General features: G+C 37.8%; 1 protein-coding gene across 1 annotated transcript in view; it reads right to left on the bottom strand.

Moving 5' to 3' along the window:
* Positions 1-19731, bottom strand: part of SUCLG2 (succinate-CoA ligase, GDP-forming, beta subunit) — a 132917-nt gene that overhangs the window by 37171 nt on the left and 76015 nt on the right. Inside the window, exons 8-9 of the mRNA XM_010570812.1 lie at positions 18728-18889; positions 17049-17191 (exon numbers count right to left, since the gene is read on the bottom strand). Coding sequence (XP_010569114.1) covers positions 17049-17191; positions 18728-18889 — 305 coding nt within the window. The remainder of the gene's footprint in view (positions 1-17048; positions 17192-18727; positions 18890-19731) is intronic.

Below are 19731 nucleotides of genomic sequence, written 5' to 3'. Positions count from 1 at the left end.
TTGGGATTCCCCCCCCCCCCCCCCCCCCCAGACAACACAGCATTAACGTGAATGAAAATCAAAGCACACAAATGTCACAGCCTGTTCTGCACTCCTCAGAACAGTCTCCAAAACAACCCAAACCTGAAAAATACATCCAGGTTTCCTTACAGGCTAAGGATTAAGAAAGAAGCACGTTGTACTACCTGCCTCTGTTTACTGAAAGGTACTCAAAAACACTTGGAGGACTGCTGTAAAATATTTCCAGAATTGGAAAACATCGTTACAGCTTTAAGTGCTTTTGCCTCAAACCCTTCAAGACTCTCTGCTATCTAAAATGTTAGATAATGCCTCAGTGCATTGCTAAGTTAAACCCCCTAGTTCAGGGCTGAAAAGCTCTTGAATACATGAGCAAGATCAAAGCAGGTAAGCTCAATAAACTGTGTAGTCACTGTTTAGGGGCTCGAGGAGCATCACTTCCACAGCATGTTGGAAGTAATTTTCTCTGGTGACATGCTATGTTTTGTCTTACTGAACATTTAACCTCTAGATTTGGACAGCACACATTTGGCACAGGCACATTTCTTTAGGGAACACCAGAGTGGTTACTTCAAGTGACAGTTTTCTAATTATTCTGTCAAGCATCAATCTGTGAAGTTCCCAGTTCCTCAGCACCCTGACTGACAGGGCAATCAGTGCTTTACTTAAAGCCTCTAGAGCTGTTCTGTCCTGACAAATGCTTTTAAAAAAAAAAACCCCAACCAACCCCTCCACCCCAGTGTTCAAAGGGAGTGGAATACTTGGAGACTTCCAAAACAGTTCCCCACTTTCTGCAAATACAGTTCCTCAAAGTAACCAAAAAATTGTGTTAGTACATAAAATGCAGCTTGGGAAAGAAGAACAGACCAAAAGAATATTTTCTTTTATATTACAGTAATTCATTTCAGGCATTTTATTTTGGAGCCAATCAGCTGATAAAAGTACATCAAAACCAGAAGGAACTGAGATAATAAAATAATTTTCACTAAGAAGTTTTCCTTCTCTTCTCTTAAGAGAGGAAAAAAACCCACCTTTACAGCAATTTTAGCTCGATTTCGAGTTCCCCTTATTTCTGATCAATATCATCTTCCTCTCTTGAGGGTAATATTGTGACTTCTTTTGGGGTTTTACAGCACCACTGACTGTAAGAAGTGGGAAAATGAGGGACTTTGTGAGTGATAAACAATTAGCCCTGTACCAAGTTCAGGGAATAATAGAAGCTATTTAGTAGTCATGACCACGATTTCCTAAATAACATGAAAGTACTTCATGCTCTTTACCTACTGTGTAATTAAATTCAACACCAGGGCTAAGATTTTGACCAATAAGTTGGTACTACAATTAGACAAGGTTTGATTTATACGCCAAGATGCTGCACCTGAGAATTCAATAGTGGAGTTGCTCTTCTTGGGTTGCTGGGACAATCTCATATTGGTGTTGTTCAACTTAATATAAAGAAAGAGAAGACCTCTCACCGTACAGAACAGCAGCACCAATACCAGCATGCCACTAATACTAGTTTCTACTGCAATCAAATTTGTGTTAAAGTTGCTCCTCTGGTTTTAAAAGCTAAACAATAATACATATTTGGCGACTAGCTCTTGACTGTGAGCACTATGGAGTGCTCTATGGTAAAGCACACTGATTGAACTCAGCAAGACTAACAAATGAAATATCGTCAGGTGTCAAACAAAGGGTGGAAGAGTACAGCACATTTGATCACTAATCGGAGTGAACTGCAGAAAATCTCTCTAGATTTAATGCTTAATTCTCTTTTTTTTTGGAGGACATTAAATATGTAAATGTATTCACACACACAAAATTCATTTTTTTCTTGGATCCGAGTCAAAACTCTCAGTACACAGACTACTGGTGATTTATGAAATGAAGAAAAGAAGCCTATTCTAATCAGAGCTCAAATCGAGTCGTAGGCCAGACAATGGCTGCGGTTTTTTGTTTGGTTTTTGTGTTGTTTTTTTTTTGCTGGGCAGCTTAACACTAGATAATTTTTATATATAATCAGCACCCCCATCAACAATATCAAATAATTAATTTTCCTTAATGGACCAGATTCCTTTTGGAGAAGATTATGCTGAACAACATATGACCAGAAAGTAGTTTCACTGAATTTGATAGGAGCACTCAAAGATGGAAGCATCGTGCAGTGCAAGAAAGAATGTGAGAATCTGGCATGAAGAAGGGATCACCGGTAGGCGTGAAGGACTGAAGCTTATCTAGACCAGCGCTGTCCTCCAGGAACTACTCATCTGACCTAGTAACGAGCTAGGTCAGGCAACCAATCTATTTCTGTTTCTACTGGTTTAGTCTTCTGCCAACGTAGCTCACTGAGCTTTTTCACTGCGGTGTCAGATGAGCGCGGGTGCAAATGGAGAGAAGGAGGGTGCAGCCATGGAGTACTACCTTTGATACACTGCCACAGACCTGATTCTTCGGCAGAAGGGAATTACAGAGCTGACCGCTGATACTACAAGTGGAGGAAGGAAGTTCTTTGATAAAAAGCCAAAAACTGCAGTGGTCAGTAAGGTGGAATCTGTTCCACTGGCAGGGGGGAAGGCTGAACCCATCTGCTTTTCCTACTGAAGATCAACAGACTTTTAGCATTATTAAGGGAGTTAAGCAAATGTTGCTGAAATGTAGGCACCACCTTTGCTTAAATTGCTTTTATTTTACCTTTTCAGTTCAATTACTTCCACAGTTTGTACGACTAAGCAGAAAAAAACATGTATTCGAGATTCTATCTAAGTAAATACACACAAAAAAGCCAAAACAACTGTATACGGTCCCATGGAAGTTTTGATTAAAGGCAAATCCTTCACAATTCAGAGAGCACATACTCAATCAATGGTTAAAGAGGAAAACCTCCAGGGAGCAGCAGGAACTAAACAATTCTGATAAGGTTTCTGTGACTTTCCAGCAAATAGTAATTTGTTCTTTTATATTTCTTCAGTGAGAAGTCAAGCATTGCAGTCCCAAACCTTTAAACCAAATGATTTGCTGGGCATCAGGTATTCAACTTTCACCACCTGCTATAAAATATTGACTCTGCACATTCATTCATTTCTACCCAATAACTGATTTTTTTTTTTTGCCATTTACAGGCCTCTAACAGTATTCTGGGAGGTTGACTTAATTGAGATTTAGTTAAGAAAAAAAGAGATCCTCAGCATTTTAAAGTTTTAATCTTGTCTACACCACATAAGCATGTATGTAATCTATTTTCTTAATGAGATGCTTTTACTCTTTTCCCCTATTATCACTATTAATTCCACTATTAATGCACAAGAGCCGTCCATAGTTTACACGAAGGCTTCTACTTTAATCACAAAGTTGGCATTACTCTGTCAAAGGACAGAGCTTTATGCTAACTTTTGTTTAACGACCTTCTCAGCTAGAGCCTCTCTGTAAATACAGCCCAATCTGCCAAGCTGGCACAACAGAGATTTCATTCCCTTTTCTGGTAAAGTGACTACTGGCTTACACGGTCAGCCCAAATATCGTCCACTCAGAAATGCAATTTTATGGCACTGGTGGCAGGCTTGCTCTGTGGCTTACCCTGAGGCATTTCAGAGGTTCGTGGTCGGAGGAAGGCCACGCTCTGCCGTGACTACTATGGCTGGCTGCTCCTCTGCATGAAGCGGCTTGCTGGCAGCAACAGAGCGCTCCTTCTCCCCCATGCTCACGGGGAATGCACATCTGGTGCCTTGCAGCTCTTTTGGTTGCTCAGGCTTATCCTTAAATAATTAGAAATGGTTTCTGACGTACAGCAACGCCCAACACCGCATTAAAAAAAGGTTGTGCGAACGTGCACACAACTTGCGTTAAGAGCAGCAATCATATATACGTATGCAGATACTCACACATACACATCGCCATTTACACTTCACTGTAGCAAACTGCATATATAAAATTAAGAAAAAAAAATCTAGCTCTCTATTCCCCCTACTTGTTCAATGAGTAAAATATGTATATAAGTGAAAAAGAATAGAAAAAGATATTTTTAAGCCACAGCAGAACATTCAAGGTGAAAATGGTGTTGTATAAGCAGTGAAATATTTTTTTATTATTCATTAGAAATATCTGAAATAGTACAATACCTGCTCCACTCTGCCAAACAGAACAAATTATATAACAATTTGCAATGAGTAAGGCTACCTTATTCTTGATCAACTCCTCTAATTGCTTGGAAAAAAAAAAATCTTTAAAAAATTTGCTTTTTTTTCTGCTGAAAACCTCTGAATAATTTTGGAAATTTCAGCAAAATCTATTTGGTCAGACATTATCCACCTGTTGTTCCACACACAGGCACTTATTTGCTTTTAGCTGGAATTTTCAAAGCCAGTTGGCTCAAAATGGTTGAATATTTTTCCATTAAAAAAAAAAAACAAACTCAAAACTGATTAAAAACTAAGGTTTCAGCTTTTTTCATTAAGTCAGTCCTCTCCCCTTGAAGAAACGTGTGGTCTTCCACCAACCCAAAGAAAAATCAACAGTTCCCATTAAAAAAATCTCAGATTTTCAATTAAAACCCTTCAGTTAAAGTGACAGTTTCTATTACCAGTTAGATACTGCCATTGCAAAAAAATAGCTTACTATTTCTATTCTGCTTTACAATAGAGACATCGGAAAATGCTTGGGAATTGGGACCCACTTTTCTCTTGACAAGCAGAGCCTCTATAGGATCCCAGCTTCGTAGCCTATGCCAAAATACAGCAGTAGCCCAGTTTGTAGCTTCCAGCCCCCATGGCTATCTGCTGCCTTCTCCCATGTACAATCCCTTCCTTGGACATTCAGCACCAGAGGCAACTCCCCTGTAATTCAATGAGAAGCACCAGCATCAGAATGAGGTACATAACCTTATCCAGCTAATCTGTAAATACACTTTACCCAATTAAAAAAAATACAAAAAAATCTAATTTTGCTTATAGATTTGTAGGAATGTATCAATGTATCTGTGTTGGTAGAAGATTGAATTATTCATTTCAGTTTTCACTAGACTTTCTGTCCACATTTTAGAAAGGAATATTGTCATTTTCACAATGGAGAGGGAATGAGTTTCTTAAACATGGGTATTTAGGATTACTTTCCCCTCTGCTGCTTTAGAAGGTACCCACATAGCAAATGATTCTGTTGAATAAAGGGGACAAAGAAGTAACATCCTCTGAGTTGTTACAAAAGGAGAGGAAATATGAGGGAGCAAAAATTTCCTGCTTTCTATTCACCAGAGTTAAGCCAGAATCTGCTATGGTGTTTGGGAGTGCAAACCAAACAAATGTGGATTTTTAAGGTGGAGAGAAAAGTTTAAACAAAAAAAAAAAAACCCACAGGGAAACTATTTCGCTCCCCAAAGGTATTAGCTAGAACCCTAAGGAAAATTCAAGAAGTTAATTAAGCTCAGGGTTATACATTTAATTCAAGCCAAAGTCATTGAAAGATCAAGTGGATGAGATGTGTTCACTGTACCTGACATAAACAGCACATGATAATGTGTTTTTTCTCAAGGATAGTTCAAGTTTGGTATATGAAGATAACAGTGTGATAACTGCAGAGACAGTCCTCAAGTTTTGCCTGGCTTTTGACTGAAGTGGTTATTTCTGTAGACCTTGTCCTTTGCACCCTCATGCTGCTTTACACAGACTCTGTGCACCACTATTCCCCACTAACACAAATATTGGAGCCATCTAAATCAGTTAAAGTCCTGTGCAACTGAAGGAAACGTGGTTAGATGCCCACAGAGTCTGTTTGGAATATTCCTCCTATTCCTTCACCCTTCCCAGACTACATACATAAAAGAATTGGGCACCGGGAGATGGAATAACCTGTGTTTTCTGCAGATTGCTATCAAAAGCATGAGCACTAAAAGAGATAAGCTCTTCACTTTTCACACTAAAGAAAACACCTGATTTTAGAGACTGCCTAGTACAACAAAATATTAAAAGGTAAAGCACAGACAACATCTTTTGAGAACTGGGACTAATTTTCATCTTCCTATAACAGGGTAGTTTTTCTATTAGAAGGTGAAACAAAACCTCTAGCAACAAGAGTAAGAACTACTCATTTGTGGTAGATGTTGACTTGATTTGCCAAGTACTTAAGCACATGACAAGCTTTAAAAGTGAATAGGCTCATTTATTTCAGCTTTACCCATCCACTCAGAATAATAGATAATAAAATATTAAAACTTGAAACAGGTTTGAATATCTTGTTGAACTGGAGCATGAATAATGAAGTTGTGAAATAATTCAGTCCTACCTGAAACAAAACAGAGATTCAAGGGAAAGAAATAGCTTTTCCCTCTTTCATTACACCATATTTCAAATAATTTTTGTCTCTTCCAAAGCTTTTTCATCATCCTATGCTCAGCTATGCAAACGAATGGATGAACGCAGGCCAAGGATTATTTTTCTTATTCAAATATAAATTAAATACGTTCCTCTTACTGGACAGATAGAGTGTATCATGCTCCAAAAATAAAGTTCACATACTTTAGAAAAATACATTCCCTACCTCAATATTAAAAAAAAACTGAAAGAAAAAAAAAGGCATCTACAGTGGATTACAGAAAATATCAGAAGATACACTGCACCTCAAAATGCCATTTCCATAGAAATGGGTGGATGTTCTAACAGATCTTTTTCTTAAAAAGATGCCAATGAATTTAAAAGCTACATATGTGCCAGACCTACATATTATGCTTGATCACATCACTGTGTCAGTCATTTCAGATGGCATATGGGATTAATAATAATAGGTTAGAACAAGATCACCTATCATAATTATTTCCTATATTAGGATGCAAACCAGAGCACAGGTGTCATAGCAGAGACAAGTGCAACGTGTATTTTTCCATGCAATTCTCTCCTCTTCCCCAATAAGCACATCACTGAACCCGACACTGCACTTTTTCATCTTAGAGACAAAAAGCTCATTTTAAAAAACTGCTTCAAATTCCCCCCCCGGCTTTTTTTTTTTTTTTTTTTTAATGTATAGGCATATCTTTACACTAAAAATCTTAGCAAGATCAGGCCCTTCATTCTTCTGTCTTTAAAAGATAATTTTATGACAGGAAAATGCTCATTAATTTTGTCATGTTTCACCAGGTTTTTTTGCCAAAACTGAGTCTTATTCTTCAACTAACCTATGCTCTATCTAACTGTGCTCCATCCATCAAGGGTGCTTCTGAAATTATAAGTAAAAACTGTTGATATTAATTTCATTGTCAGAAGAAGAGTGTGTCTTACCCAGTACAACCTAAAAGCACCTGCTTGAAATATACAGTTCATCATCTAGGCCTGTTTCTATCAGAAACAGATGGAGGTAAGGTGATTACATTTCTTCATTTTGATGGAAAGAACAAAACACTTTCCTATACAGCCATAACACCTCAAACCACTTAAAAAAGAATGGGTATTAAAATGTGATTTTCTCTACAGAAGAGTTTAAGGACACCTACAACTTTTCTTTTAATATACTATTTCCTACCTATATTACCAAGTGATTTGTCTCTCATTCTCCTGTAAGTACGCTAGATAGATGATCTATAAATAGATTAATAATAGATTACTCATCTCACCAAGATGAATTACCAAATTGAGATTCCTAAAATATCTTCTCTTTTATCCTAATTGTGAAATGAGTCATATAAATTTTCAAAATTTAATCAATTTGTAAAGTACAGTAAAGGATTAAACACTTTTCTGATGCATTATGCATGGCATTTCCTCTTACTAGGCCATACTAAGACACACAAACATAACTGCACATTATATTGCACATGCTGGACGCAACATCAGGCATTTGGCAGTTAGAGGTGATGCTGGCAAGCTTTTCAAGATGGAGATTTATTGTCTGCATCCGTTGCCCTTCATTTTAGGCCGTGGTTTGGAGTGAGACGGTGATACCACATTGCAAGAAACCTGTACTATCCCATAACCATTACCATGGACTTCCCTTAAACACTTCCCACTGCAGGCTCCGCCATACTGGCTCATCAGTGGCTTCCTCGGAAAAGTCCAGTCCCAAGCACTAATGAATGAAGAAGCCAATAAAAAAATCCTTTATCACTTTGATCATTAATCAAATGTACCTCCAAACAAGCAGGAAAATGCAACAAGCCTTGACCACACAGCAGCTATCTCAAGCGGCTGAGGCAGATTGTCTTCGAAGAAATGGAAATGCCTGTTCTTCTGTCCCTATTTTAGAAGGGATACCACTACAGAGAGGGTAATTGGCACACAAACATTTCAAATTCTATCCAAACCTAACAGCTCAATTTTTATTGTTGTTCTTCCACAAATTTTTCAGCATTTACCTTCTAAGGAAAAATTTCTGATTTTTCCTTACTCCGCCACAAAGGAGGCAATTACAAAATCTCTGCAAGTTTCCCTCTTGCTTAGTAAGTTTATTTTCATATCCAGTTTTTAAGATTCATTATAGCCAACTTTAAAATGCCAAGAGGCATTCAATTTGTCAGTGCCTATAAATAATGGCAGATTCATATTAAAGTATGTTTACGTATCAATTACTTAGGACTCAATACTACACATGCTCTTGAAAAATACATTACTCTTGATTATAAATCAAGACAATTCAATTATGTATTTTAAATGCATAATTGTCGTCACTTTTTCATAAATATTGGCAATACACTATCAGTCTCTAAAAATGCAGTGAAGTGAAAGAATGCCTTTTCAATACTTTAAGTGCTCTAAAAGATGACTAGTCATTTCACATTAATTCCTGCAAAACTGCAAAGACACATTAGAAGAAATCCTTGTTAAGCTTCTATTAGTCTATATTTTCTCACCAATGCAGCACTAATAAAAGTGTGGGGAAACTCCTAAATTAGTCCTATAAACTCAAATCCTACAGTATCTATAAAAGAAGTATGAGCTGCTCCAATACCCTTGGTTAAAGGCAAAGTATTTGTACAAATTTCTGAGGTAGAATATACAATATGCCTTTGTCGACTTTTCCCAGCTTTACAAGATGTTTCTGTGCTCTAATAGGTCTTTTCTACCTCTACAAACTGTCATCCTATGATAGTAATCTTAAACTTCAACAGGCTTCAAAAGACAAGGCATTACTGCCCATACAAAATTACTAATCACAGCTTTAGGTTTAGGGCTGTTCTCTGAAAGAGGAAAAGAAACCTCCAGTCCATTCATTGGCCCCAAGGCAGGATCAACTCTTCTTGAAACGCTCTGGATAAATTTTTGTTTAGCTAGTTCTTAAAAACTTGTGGTGCTAGATAGCCTCTAAGTTCCTAAAATAAACTGCTGTAGGACTCAACTACCTTTTCTGCTCGACAATTTTAAGACCAGCTAACCTAAATTTCTTTGCTGCATTTAAACCTTACTACTTCTTGCCTTACCGAGGTAGACACTGACCTGCAGCACTGGGCACATTACCCAGGTTAACTGAAGTTTTCCTTCAACTTTTTGTGTCTGGTTCCTCTTTCAACCTTTGAGTCTTTTGTATATTTTAAATAGGAGAAAAAGGATGGTCTCTCCCTCTGCGTTCACACACCCCCAAGGCAAAAGGTGCTCTCTACATGTTATTAGGAGACAATATTAAGATGACATAGTAAGATCCAGCTTCCAAAAACTATGTGATATACTTCAATGACTGATTAGACATGGTCTTACACATATGTCAAAATTGCAACACAAACTCAACACTTTTATTGATTATGTCTTTCTTTTTAAAAATTTAATATTTCAGTTCTACAAAAACAATGCTGAGTACAAAACTGCTAGTAGGATAGGGCTATGTAATAAGCAATAAAGGAAGATAACTTTTATCATTTCCATAGCACTTAATTTCTTTAACAGAATATATAATTTTTGATCCGTGTTGAGAGCAGTCATCTATGGTACCTGTGGAGTCATCTATGGAGTATTATAACCCACAATTCACACAGAGCGAGAAAAACAGAGCAGTCAAAGCCTGAACTTTCAAAAGCATCCACTAAATTCAAGTGCCACCATTTTCAGATACCCAGCTGGAGCTATAAAGGGCTATGCAGAGGTGAGAACGCTGCCCTAGCAGTTAGCACTGGTGGAACAGTATACTATAACACACAGGTATTTTGCACTACAGTAACTCTTCAGCTATAGCTTTTAGAGTACTCAAAACAGCATATGATGCTTCACCCTCTTGTGTGAATCAGAAAAACACACAAGGCATACAGACTTTTCTTGCTGTGTAAAGAAGAGCTGGGTAATGAAGTGTGTAAAGGGTACATGATATTTGAATGAGAAAGCAAAAAGATTTCTAATGACTATGTAAGAATAGGGTTCCTCTGCATTATCTGAAATGACATGCAATCTCACAATTCAAACAAATCCAGTGCAAACACTCTATTATATGTCCATAACTGAATGCTATTTACATTTCATTTTTTTCTTCAACATTATACACACACTGACATAGGCTGCATGTGTGATGGAGAAGGTTATCTGATCCTACTGATTTATGGTTTCACATTATTGTAACACTGAGAAATCCACTACTGACAATTAGCCAGTTAAATGCAGAAAATGCATGACAAACTATTCACAACTAGCCTATGCTCTAACTAGGATAAAGCTCACTATCACAGCAAGTGTGGTCACTTCGATTTTTATATTTTTAAAACCTCTACACACTATTTTTTATTTATGACTTTTAAAGTTTAATAGTCCCCTTCCCACTCTCCAAAGCACTCTCCTCTCACTCCACACAAAACTTCCAGGACTAACAGCAATAATAACCATTCTCATCAATGGGCAAAGGCAGCCCTAGAAGAAAATCAAACGAGTTGGTTCTTTGTTTCTGGATGTTGCTTTTGATGTTCTCTTCCTCTTAGTCAAGACAGACTTGACAGTCTTGACTGATTGGCACGACTAATACTGCAACAGACATTCTGCAGACCACATTAAATAGCTGCGCAAACTGCCTGCACTCACAACTTGGCTGCCGACATTATTTTTATTTGATATGATTATAACGTGTCGGTGCCCAATCCTGGATCAGGAATGCCATGTGACAACATTTGCTTCTTCTTCCACTCTCTTTTCTCCCTGACTGTTTGAAACGATGCCTCAGTGGGCAGAATGCAGGGAATAATTGGTTGGGAACAGAAGAAGCTTATCTGCCAAAACTGCTTTTTGGCTCAGGCTTGTAACCCAACAGTCAAACACTAGGCACAGACTCATTGAATAAGACAGATTTTTGCACAACTTCCAGGACAAAACCCTCAGCTGTATAGTCAAGCCTAGTTAGAAACCATACCCAAAAGAGCCTTTTCCCCCTTAAACTAGGAGCAGATCCTTGTTTAAAGTTGTAGGGTGAGAGCAAACAGTCCAGTAACACACTGATACAGTTAATACACTCCAGACTTCCTGAGTTGTCTTAACTGAACTAGTTCACCCAATTCTGAATTAATTCAACCAAAATAAAGACCAAATAAATTATACAAGGCGACCTTATTTTCATTTCTGAAATCTGAGAAAATAGTACCCCAAATCTTTCCCCTTAGTATAATGTTATCCTTTCTGTTGCCACGTAACGGACTGCAGTGTTAAGAAGACTAATACTAAAAATCCCTCAAGCCAAAAGGATAAACCGGCGATACAAATGTCTTACATAATAAGGATGGATAAACTGCATTACTTTCACACCAAGCACAGCTGGAAAATAAGTGAATTTCAAAATTATGATTTAATGATACCCTCTTTCAGAATTCTGTTCACTCTCTGAGATGCCTGGAAAATAAGAGCCCCAAGACCTCTGCTTCACATGCAACTTAATGGCAAGACACATCAGTGCCATTACTTTTCCTGTCACTGAGGTGGACAGAGAGATGCACCTGACATAAGCAAACAGGCAAAGCAAAGTGACAGGAATAAGAATGCCTATTCCATATTAATAAAACAATAATTTGAATTTGGACTAAAGAACCGTTAAAGGGAAAAAAAATAAGTTTTGTGTGTTTGATATTAATTATTCCCCGGGTATGAGTTAACAGATGTCAGTATGGAATATTTTTTTCCAGAGGAATGTTTGTCAATCTGTCAATAGTATTTTGCTTAAATGACAAGCAAACACTTGTTAACATCAATTGATTTGATAAGTCTTTAGTCATACCATCAGTGACAGGCTTCAAAAAAGGTTGTCAAAGGAGCTTTAGGGGGAAAAGGAGAACAAGAACAACAAACAATTCTGGCCTTTAAACAGCCTGTATTTCAGTGATACTTTCTAATAGGAGTCAATTGTTAAGTTCAGGACTAGAGCCAGTCAATGGTAAAACAAACCTGTTTACAGCTTAGTTTGCTTTACTCATATTTCAGTATTTTAGCTCCTGTTAGGGAGACAGGACAACAAAGAAAAGGGATGGTGTATAGCCAAAAGGCTGAGGAAAGACTATGTAGTCCTACATCTGGGTCACATCTCAAGCACACATACCACTTACATTAGCATTAATGGACAACTCTCCTATACCAGTAACCTATACAATATTATTTTTATTCTATCAAGACTGCATGGGAGAAAAAGGTAGAGGATGTGACTTGCTTCAGGTTGTACATAAGATGCTTCTGGCCCTTGGCCTAATTGTAGTCACTAAATATGTCTCACCAAGAGCCTAGTCGTTATGGGCCCTCATACTCACTAGGGTCTTCAAAAACACAATTCAGCCAGCCCGACATCTGAAACTTGACGTTGACTCTGCAATGTGCATAAAAAAGCTAAGAAAAAAAACCTGCAGGAACTTAGGAGTGTCAGATATGTGGGATGACTCCAGGCCAAAGCAGAGGGCAGAGATGACAACCAAGCTTCAGTGCCCCTGACAGCAGATCTATTGACAAGACTTTTTTTCAGCTTTAGCCTTTCCAAAACTTTGTTGAATCCTACAAACAGTTATCATATGGTAAATATAACAGTCCAGGTCTTCAGCATGAATAAAAACGCGCACCTGTTGAGCTTGGTAAGGATGTGAGAGTACTCAAGGATGAGGACTTCAGTGAGGATGACTGAAACAGCACTTCATACATGCAGGGGAGAGCCAGGCATCACTCAGAACCCCTGAAATACCAAAGGAAACAACCTCTTCTACCTGACTGTGGGACAAAGAAGAGCAATGAAGCTCCCGCAGTGCCTCCCAGCAGCTTGAACACCCAGATCGAGCCATCTTCCCTTTCCTGTTACTACTTGAAAAGAAGAAAGATGATTCATTTTCTGCCAAAGCAGACGCACAGCACAAACTCATAGAAACAGACAGGCAGGAAGGAGGGGGGAAAAAAAAAAAAAAAAAAAAAAGAGAGTCTGGAATTTAGATAGTAAAAGAAAGGAATTCAGAACTGTTGCAATGACCTGTCTGACCTAGGAAGTATCAGATATGGCAGACTGCAAACAAGACCAGCAGAGTATAAAAGGGTCACTGACTCCAGAGACAGCATTTTCATCCAAAAGCCAGTGGGTAACCTTTTGTGGTTTGGGGTTTTTTTTTTTTTTTTTTTTAAGAATTATAGACACTGATAACAGCCAGATTAAACCAGTAGCAAACCAGCCAAGATCTTCATTTTTCTCAAAACAATATGCCCAGCTTCACTAAATCAAATATTGGCATACCTGTATTTTTTTTGCTTTAATACAAAATAGATGTTTTAAAGACAACTAAAGAGAGAGAGAGATCTATTTCAAAGTGCAGCTAAACATTTCCTCCTGGAATATTTCTTCTCTTTCAATGTCCTTAACACTGCCAGTGACACATTTCAGCACAACTAAAAGACAGTGCTTCTCCATATTACAGCCTTGTAGACTTTTTTTTGTTTGTTTAGTCTTCCTCAGAGGCTCCACGTTGTTTAGAGACATTTACAACAATTAACTGCCCTTCGAATTCCCAAGAGCAAATTTTTATCTTCTTAAACAAGGTGGGAATCAGGTTAAAGGTTACAGGGAAATTACTGACCAGATACAAACTGTGAATGCTGCATTAGCCACAATGACTCTTGGGATTGAAAGCCTACTATCGGTTAAGAAGAGAATATTCATTCAATTACCTTACTGTACATTAGTGAGCTAATGGACATGGTGCATCAGGAGATGAAATAACAGACATTTACTATCTTTTCTGAACAGAATGAAATAAAACATGAAACGTTTATTTTTTTAATAGCTAGATATTAATATTCAACTACAGAGCAGTAAGAAAAACAAGGGCTTTGATGTTAGGCCTGATATAACTGCCGGGGTTGCCTCAGTCTCCTATTATGTACTGGGATGCCAGCATATCTTCCCCTGATCCGAATCTAATCTCATAAATATTCTTCATCAGCTACCATTAAGAGAAGGTTTTCACCTGATGTCACGTGGAGCTGAAACAGTATTGCTGATGGTCACAGTGACATAAAATAAAGGCAAAATCAGTCAAATTGAAAGGGCTGACAAGAAACAGTTCAGAAGTGGCTCACTTAAACCTGGCAAACCTCTCAAGATAAGAGCTGTGGTATGACTGCTCATGTGCAGGGCTAGGTTCAAAAGAGCAATGTTAATAACCTAAAAATAGGCGACAGCATTAAATCTCACTAAAAACACAATGTCTGTGGCCGACAATGCTGTGACTTACGTATGTGCATCCAAGTTTGCTATGGACTGCACTCCCTCGAGCAGATAGCTTTCAGAAGCATCCTCTTTCCCCTACACCATACCAAATAAACAGTCTAGTGAGGCTCTAAGCAGTCATCCTCCCTTTTTCTCCTGGAGTGCAATAAAGAGAACAGGCAAAAGAGAAATGCAATGGAACTGTTCTGTGATTCTTCCTGTGAATGGAGAAAAGATCACAAAAGGCATTCAAAAGGAAGACAGGAGGCAACAAATTAAAGGCGAATGGGTTGTGCTGCATTTAGGCTAAAGCCTTCTGCATCTTCAGCCAGTCAAAGCCAGGAATGGCAGAGCTACAGCTGTGCATAGACACAAGCATAACTGACTATTGCAGGTCCTTTCCATGCTACCTTTTACTTTGCCCCACTGTCTCAATTAGCATAGCTTCACTAGCCCTGGTGTAAGCAGCTAGTGTTAAGCAGTAATACATAAGCAGAACATATAATAGAAGGATACATTTACAAGTCAAATGTTGGGCATGCAGATGTTATATAGCTGAGAGCTACTGAAATGCCTTTTTGTTTTAAAATTGTTTAAACTCTGTAAGTTTCATCACCAAAATTAATACCTGCTGTTTGTGCTGTAGCAGACAGAAGAACCCATTTAGCATAGTGATAGTCATCAGCTAAGTTGTGTATCTAAGACTTTACTGCACCTGCTTCTCCACCAACACAAGTTTCAGAACTAAATTACATTTCAGCCAAACCTTGATCATCATACGAAGCACGCACTGCAGAACAACTCAAACATGCACAAACACATCTTTGTGTAATGTCCTGAGAATAGCTGAAACTTACACAAATGAAGACAAGCATAACAGTGTCTACTAGCATCAGAAAATGAAGGAAACTATCAGGTTTTCTAGCATGAATCTCAAGTCCCATCCTGCCTCCCTTCTGCCCCAGGCAAGATATCTTGCTTCTCTACTTCTCCAAGTCTGTGTTCTTTTAGGCATGTTAATGACTTGAATCTTCTAAGATCACCAAGCAGAAGGAGACAACCAGTTCTCTTCCTGTGGATCTTGTGAAGAACATAAACCTAGACCTCAACAAACAAAAGGTCAGCACGACCCAGGTCTATGGGAGCGCAAAAAGATCCAGGAAGAATGTTTTAAATATTGCAGATGACTCTCTCTAGTACAGTTGACCTGCCAAGGTACAACGTGCCTTAAAAAAAATGCAAGCAGAGTTACAACTGCAAAGAGCTTACAATATGAGGTTGACCTGTGCTTATTTTGTACTGTAAATTTCCTTCCCGATTTTGCTTTGAAATATTGCTGCAAACAACATCCACCGCTATTTGAAAAGTCACAACATTTTGTCACTTAGAGCTGCGCAGGGTATACAATTACAGGGATGCAATTTTCACAGGAAGGTGGTATTTAGAGGAGCTAATATCACAGACACAATGAACATGAGGAAAATGGATGGAAGCACAGAAAAAGAGAGATAAAGGAGACAAAGCCAGATCCACAAAAAGAAGCAAAATGTTGAAACTGGGACTTCAGCAGAGATGCTTAGGTGCAGGAGATGGAAAAGATGATCAAAGCCCTTCGACAGATATTCATTAGTAAAAAAATCTACAGCAACTTAAGTTCTGGCTACATACAAAAGCATAACTCCTTGTTGGCAGGGATGGTCAGGTGGCACTGCTCCAATGCCTACACCTGATCAATATTCTCTCAGTAGATATTCTACTTCTGTCTGCAAAGGCAACCAATGACCTCAGCATGCTAACATGCATCTCTAGAAATAACTTCTACTCAATACATACAGACTAATGTCTTCTCCTGTTGTTCAAAAAGAAAAGAGCAACTGTACCTCCATCTGCAAAAGGAAGTGTTATGAAGTACCAAGCTATGATTTGAGCCTGTTAATGTTAATTAAACACAGACTATCCCACAGTGCAGAATCAGATATTTTAGAAACCTTTTGCTTAAAAGAGTACAAATCAGCCTTTAGAATTAGCTATTTGCTTAATTCCCATTTTCCTTCTCACTCTACAGTGGCACTATACTGTTAGGAATGATATTTTAAGTATCTAAATCTCCTCACAAATTCTACTTTAGGAGCCAGATGTTCAAAGTTCAGCACTGCAATGCTCAGCATTACCACATCTGCATTTCCGTGTTGAACTGCCTTGAGAAAGTACCCATTCAAGACTGACCAGCAAGCCTGAGTGTGGATCAGGAACTGAAAAGTCAGTCCAGTGATTCACAGTGAAATCTTTTTCCTGCCAGATCGCCCCTTGAGTAACTCATCCTCAGCATTCACACCATTATCTGTATTTTTCAGCGTACTAATCATACTCTAACAGCACAACTGTATTGCTGCATGGGGAAATTTCTGGTCCCAACCCAACTTTTTTACCTTTGGATCAGCAGTCAGCAGCTTGAATGCTTGATATACTTGTGCTTCTTTCACGCCTCCACCGAGATCCAAGAAGTTGGCTGGCTTTCCACCGTTCAAGGATATTATATCACATGTTGCCATTGCAAGTCCAGCTCCATTGACTGTAATCGTAAACATCAAGTAGTTGTATTTCACATAAAAGTATATAAGGTTTGTGAAAAGGCTTAAACCGTATCAGCACAAGCACATAACATGGCTCAAAATGTTACATAAATAGCTATTTCTAAATAGGTCAGTACCTATTTAAGGATATCCAATGCAACAAATAATTCAAAATCTGGTGCACACACACCGACATTTAGGTTTCTTTATGACTGTATCAATTTTAGGACTTAGATGCGCACCTTCCCTTAAGCATGCACGAGCACCAGAATGGTAATTGTGGAAATGCAAAAACTTCTGATTTAAAAAAAAAAAAGGATAGAACAATAAAAAAAAGAGAGAGACAGACACAAAAACTTCTGGGAATAGTGATTGCATCATGAGACGTAAAGGACAAATTGACTCCTTAAGCTTCCCTCCTACTATTGTGACAGCAGTAGATGATGCTTTGTATTACTGTAAAACACAACCACATTTTGGGGACAGATATCAAATGCTCCTGAAACTGCCTTTTGCTTTGCATTTGCACCAGTCTAGAAGCATTGCCATGGGCACCAACATCCTCTAAGCTAGGAAAAGTAGACGAGAATTATTTGTCCCCAGTAAGTTGCTCCTGCTGGACAAAGTAAGGCTTCTGTGTCACCTGTAATTTAACAGTGATACCTAATACTAAATAAAATACTGCAGTGTTGCCAATTGTTGTTTGGGTTTTTGGTTTTTTGGGGGTTTGGTTCTTTTGTTTGTTTTTGTTTTTAAACTGAGATTAAAGTCTCACTGTCACTTACTGAATCAACTGCAACACATTATCAGTATCTTTTGGATTTGCAGTTAGAGTACACATCTAAGCAAAGTAAATGCTGGATATTTTCTCATCAAGCTGAGATAAAATGCCTAATTCAATTAGATTCACAATAAAAAGCTGTACTGGCTAAAAGAATTTGTACAAAATGAAAATTTAGAGCATAGGTGACTTCTTTAATTATCTCTTCTAAACACAAGAGTAATTTCTGTTTTACAGAAACTTCAGGAAATTAAAAAACCTGTTTTTTTCCTTTTAACAACCAAGCAGCTTCTTTAGCAGCTTTCCTTAAAGCGAAATGGAGTTCAATATTCTGTTGTAAGTGGGAATATCATGTTTTTACACACCTATGTTTGCAGAGTCTTTTAAGTAACACAGTCTCATTTTTGAAAATTAATGACTGAATTCTGATGACTTCTCTTGTTTTGTTTTAATTACTGGAAAGACCAATTGCATCAGCTTAAAAATTCAGAATGTAGAAACCCCACACCCTTCTCCCTTAGCCTGCCTTCTCTCTGATACCACATGCACCCTGCCTGTCTGCTGTGGCCTTCATCACAGTTTCAACACAATTTTAGTTTCATTCCTGCAAGAACTTGTGGAAGGACAGACAACCTCAGCAAAATAGACTGAAATACAGCGAAGGGTGGATTGAATGTCAGAATGTAAACAAAGTCTATACACTGAACAAGTATGAATTTGTCTTCAAATGCCTTTTGGATTTATTTGTTCTTACCAAAGCAAGCAATATTTCCATCCAGTCCTATATATTTTAAGTCATATTTGGCAGCTTCGTTCTCTATAGGCTCATTTTCAGACTTGTCATCCATGGCAAATATTTCTTTTTGCCTAAATTCTGCATTGTCATCAAAGTTTATCTTGGCATCAAAACAAACAACTAAAGAAAAAAAACATACAGGCATTTAAAGATTACGGTTAGAGCTTCTGAAATATTATGACTACTACAGCAGGGAGGGGGAGAAGGTTGCTTAAGGACTGATGCTGCTTCCAACATATGATCAGCTGAAGTTCTAGCATTGAGTCCAGTAGAGTTGGGCAAGTTTTCCTTAAATCCTATATTAAGAAAAGGTACAGCAAGCATCTCCACACTACAGTCACATGCCCTTGTCACAGGATGATCTTCTGTGTTTGCTTTAAACAAAGTTCCCCTAAGTTATGAAGTCAGTTTTTATGATTTGGACAGGTGGATTGCAATAATTACATAAGAAAGTCTACTTTAAATATTTTGAATGTATGACACATACAACAGGTAACAGGTTAGAAATCCAAAGCAATGTTTGGTAACATGCACTTATTTATGAACAATACAAAATGCTTTCCTCAGCCATATTTTTAGTTTATAATGTTACTAGCTATACACACATTCTTTCACTAAAGATTTGAATTAAAACAACTTTAAGCCAATATGTGTTAAATATTACCAAAAGGTTACTTTTAAATAAAGAAACTTTTAAAAGTAAATAAAAAACTTTTCATCAATGTCAACATCCGCTATGGTTGTAAAAACAAATTAAGAAGTAGTTAAACCTGACTATATTAAATAATAGATACAAAAGACTAGCTAGTAGACATAATATTCACATAAACCCAGCAGTAACAGAAATGCATGTAGAGTGAACTGGTTATTTGCCTATTTACTGACTCATTATTTCTATGGGTTTGCATAGGCAAACACCTCATTAGATTAAGATGTTGTAAGTAAATGTAAGACTCTATACT

The sequence above is a fragment of the Haliaeetus leucocephalus genome, unplaced genomic scaffold (genome assembly GCF_000737465.1).
Source record: "Haliaeetus leucocephalus isolate CR32 unplaced genomic scaffold, Haliaeetus_leucocephalus-4.0 Scaffold2, whole genome shotgun sequence".
NCBI lineage: Eukaryota > Metazoa > Chordata > Aves > Accipitriformes > Accipitridae > Haliaeetus > Haliaeetus leucocephalus.
The sequence above is the reverse complement of the archived record's forward strand: the minus strand, read 5'-3'. Positions and strand labels throughout refer to the sequence as shown.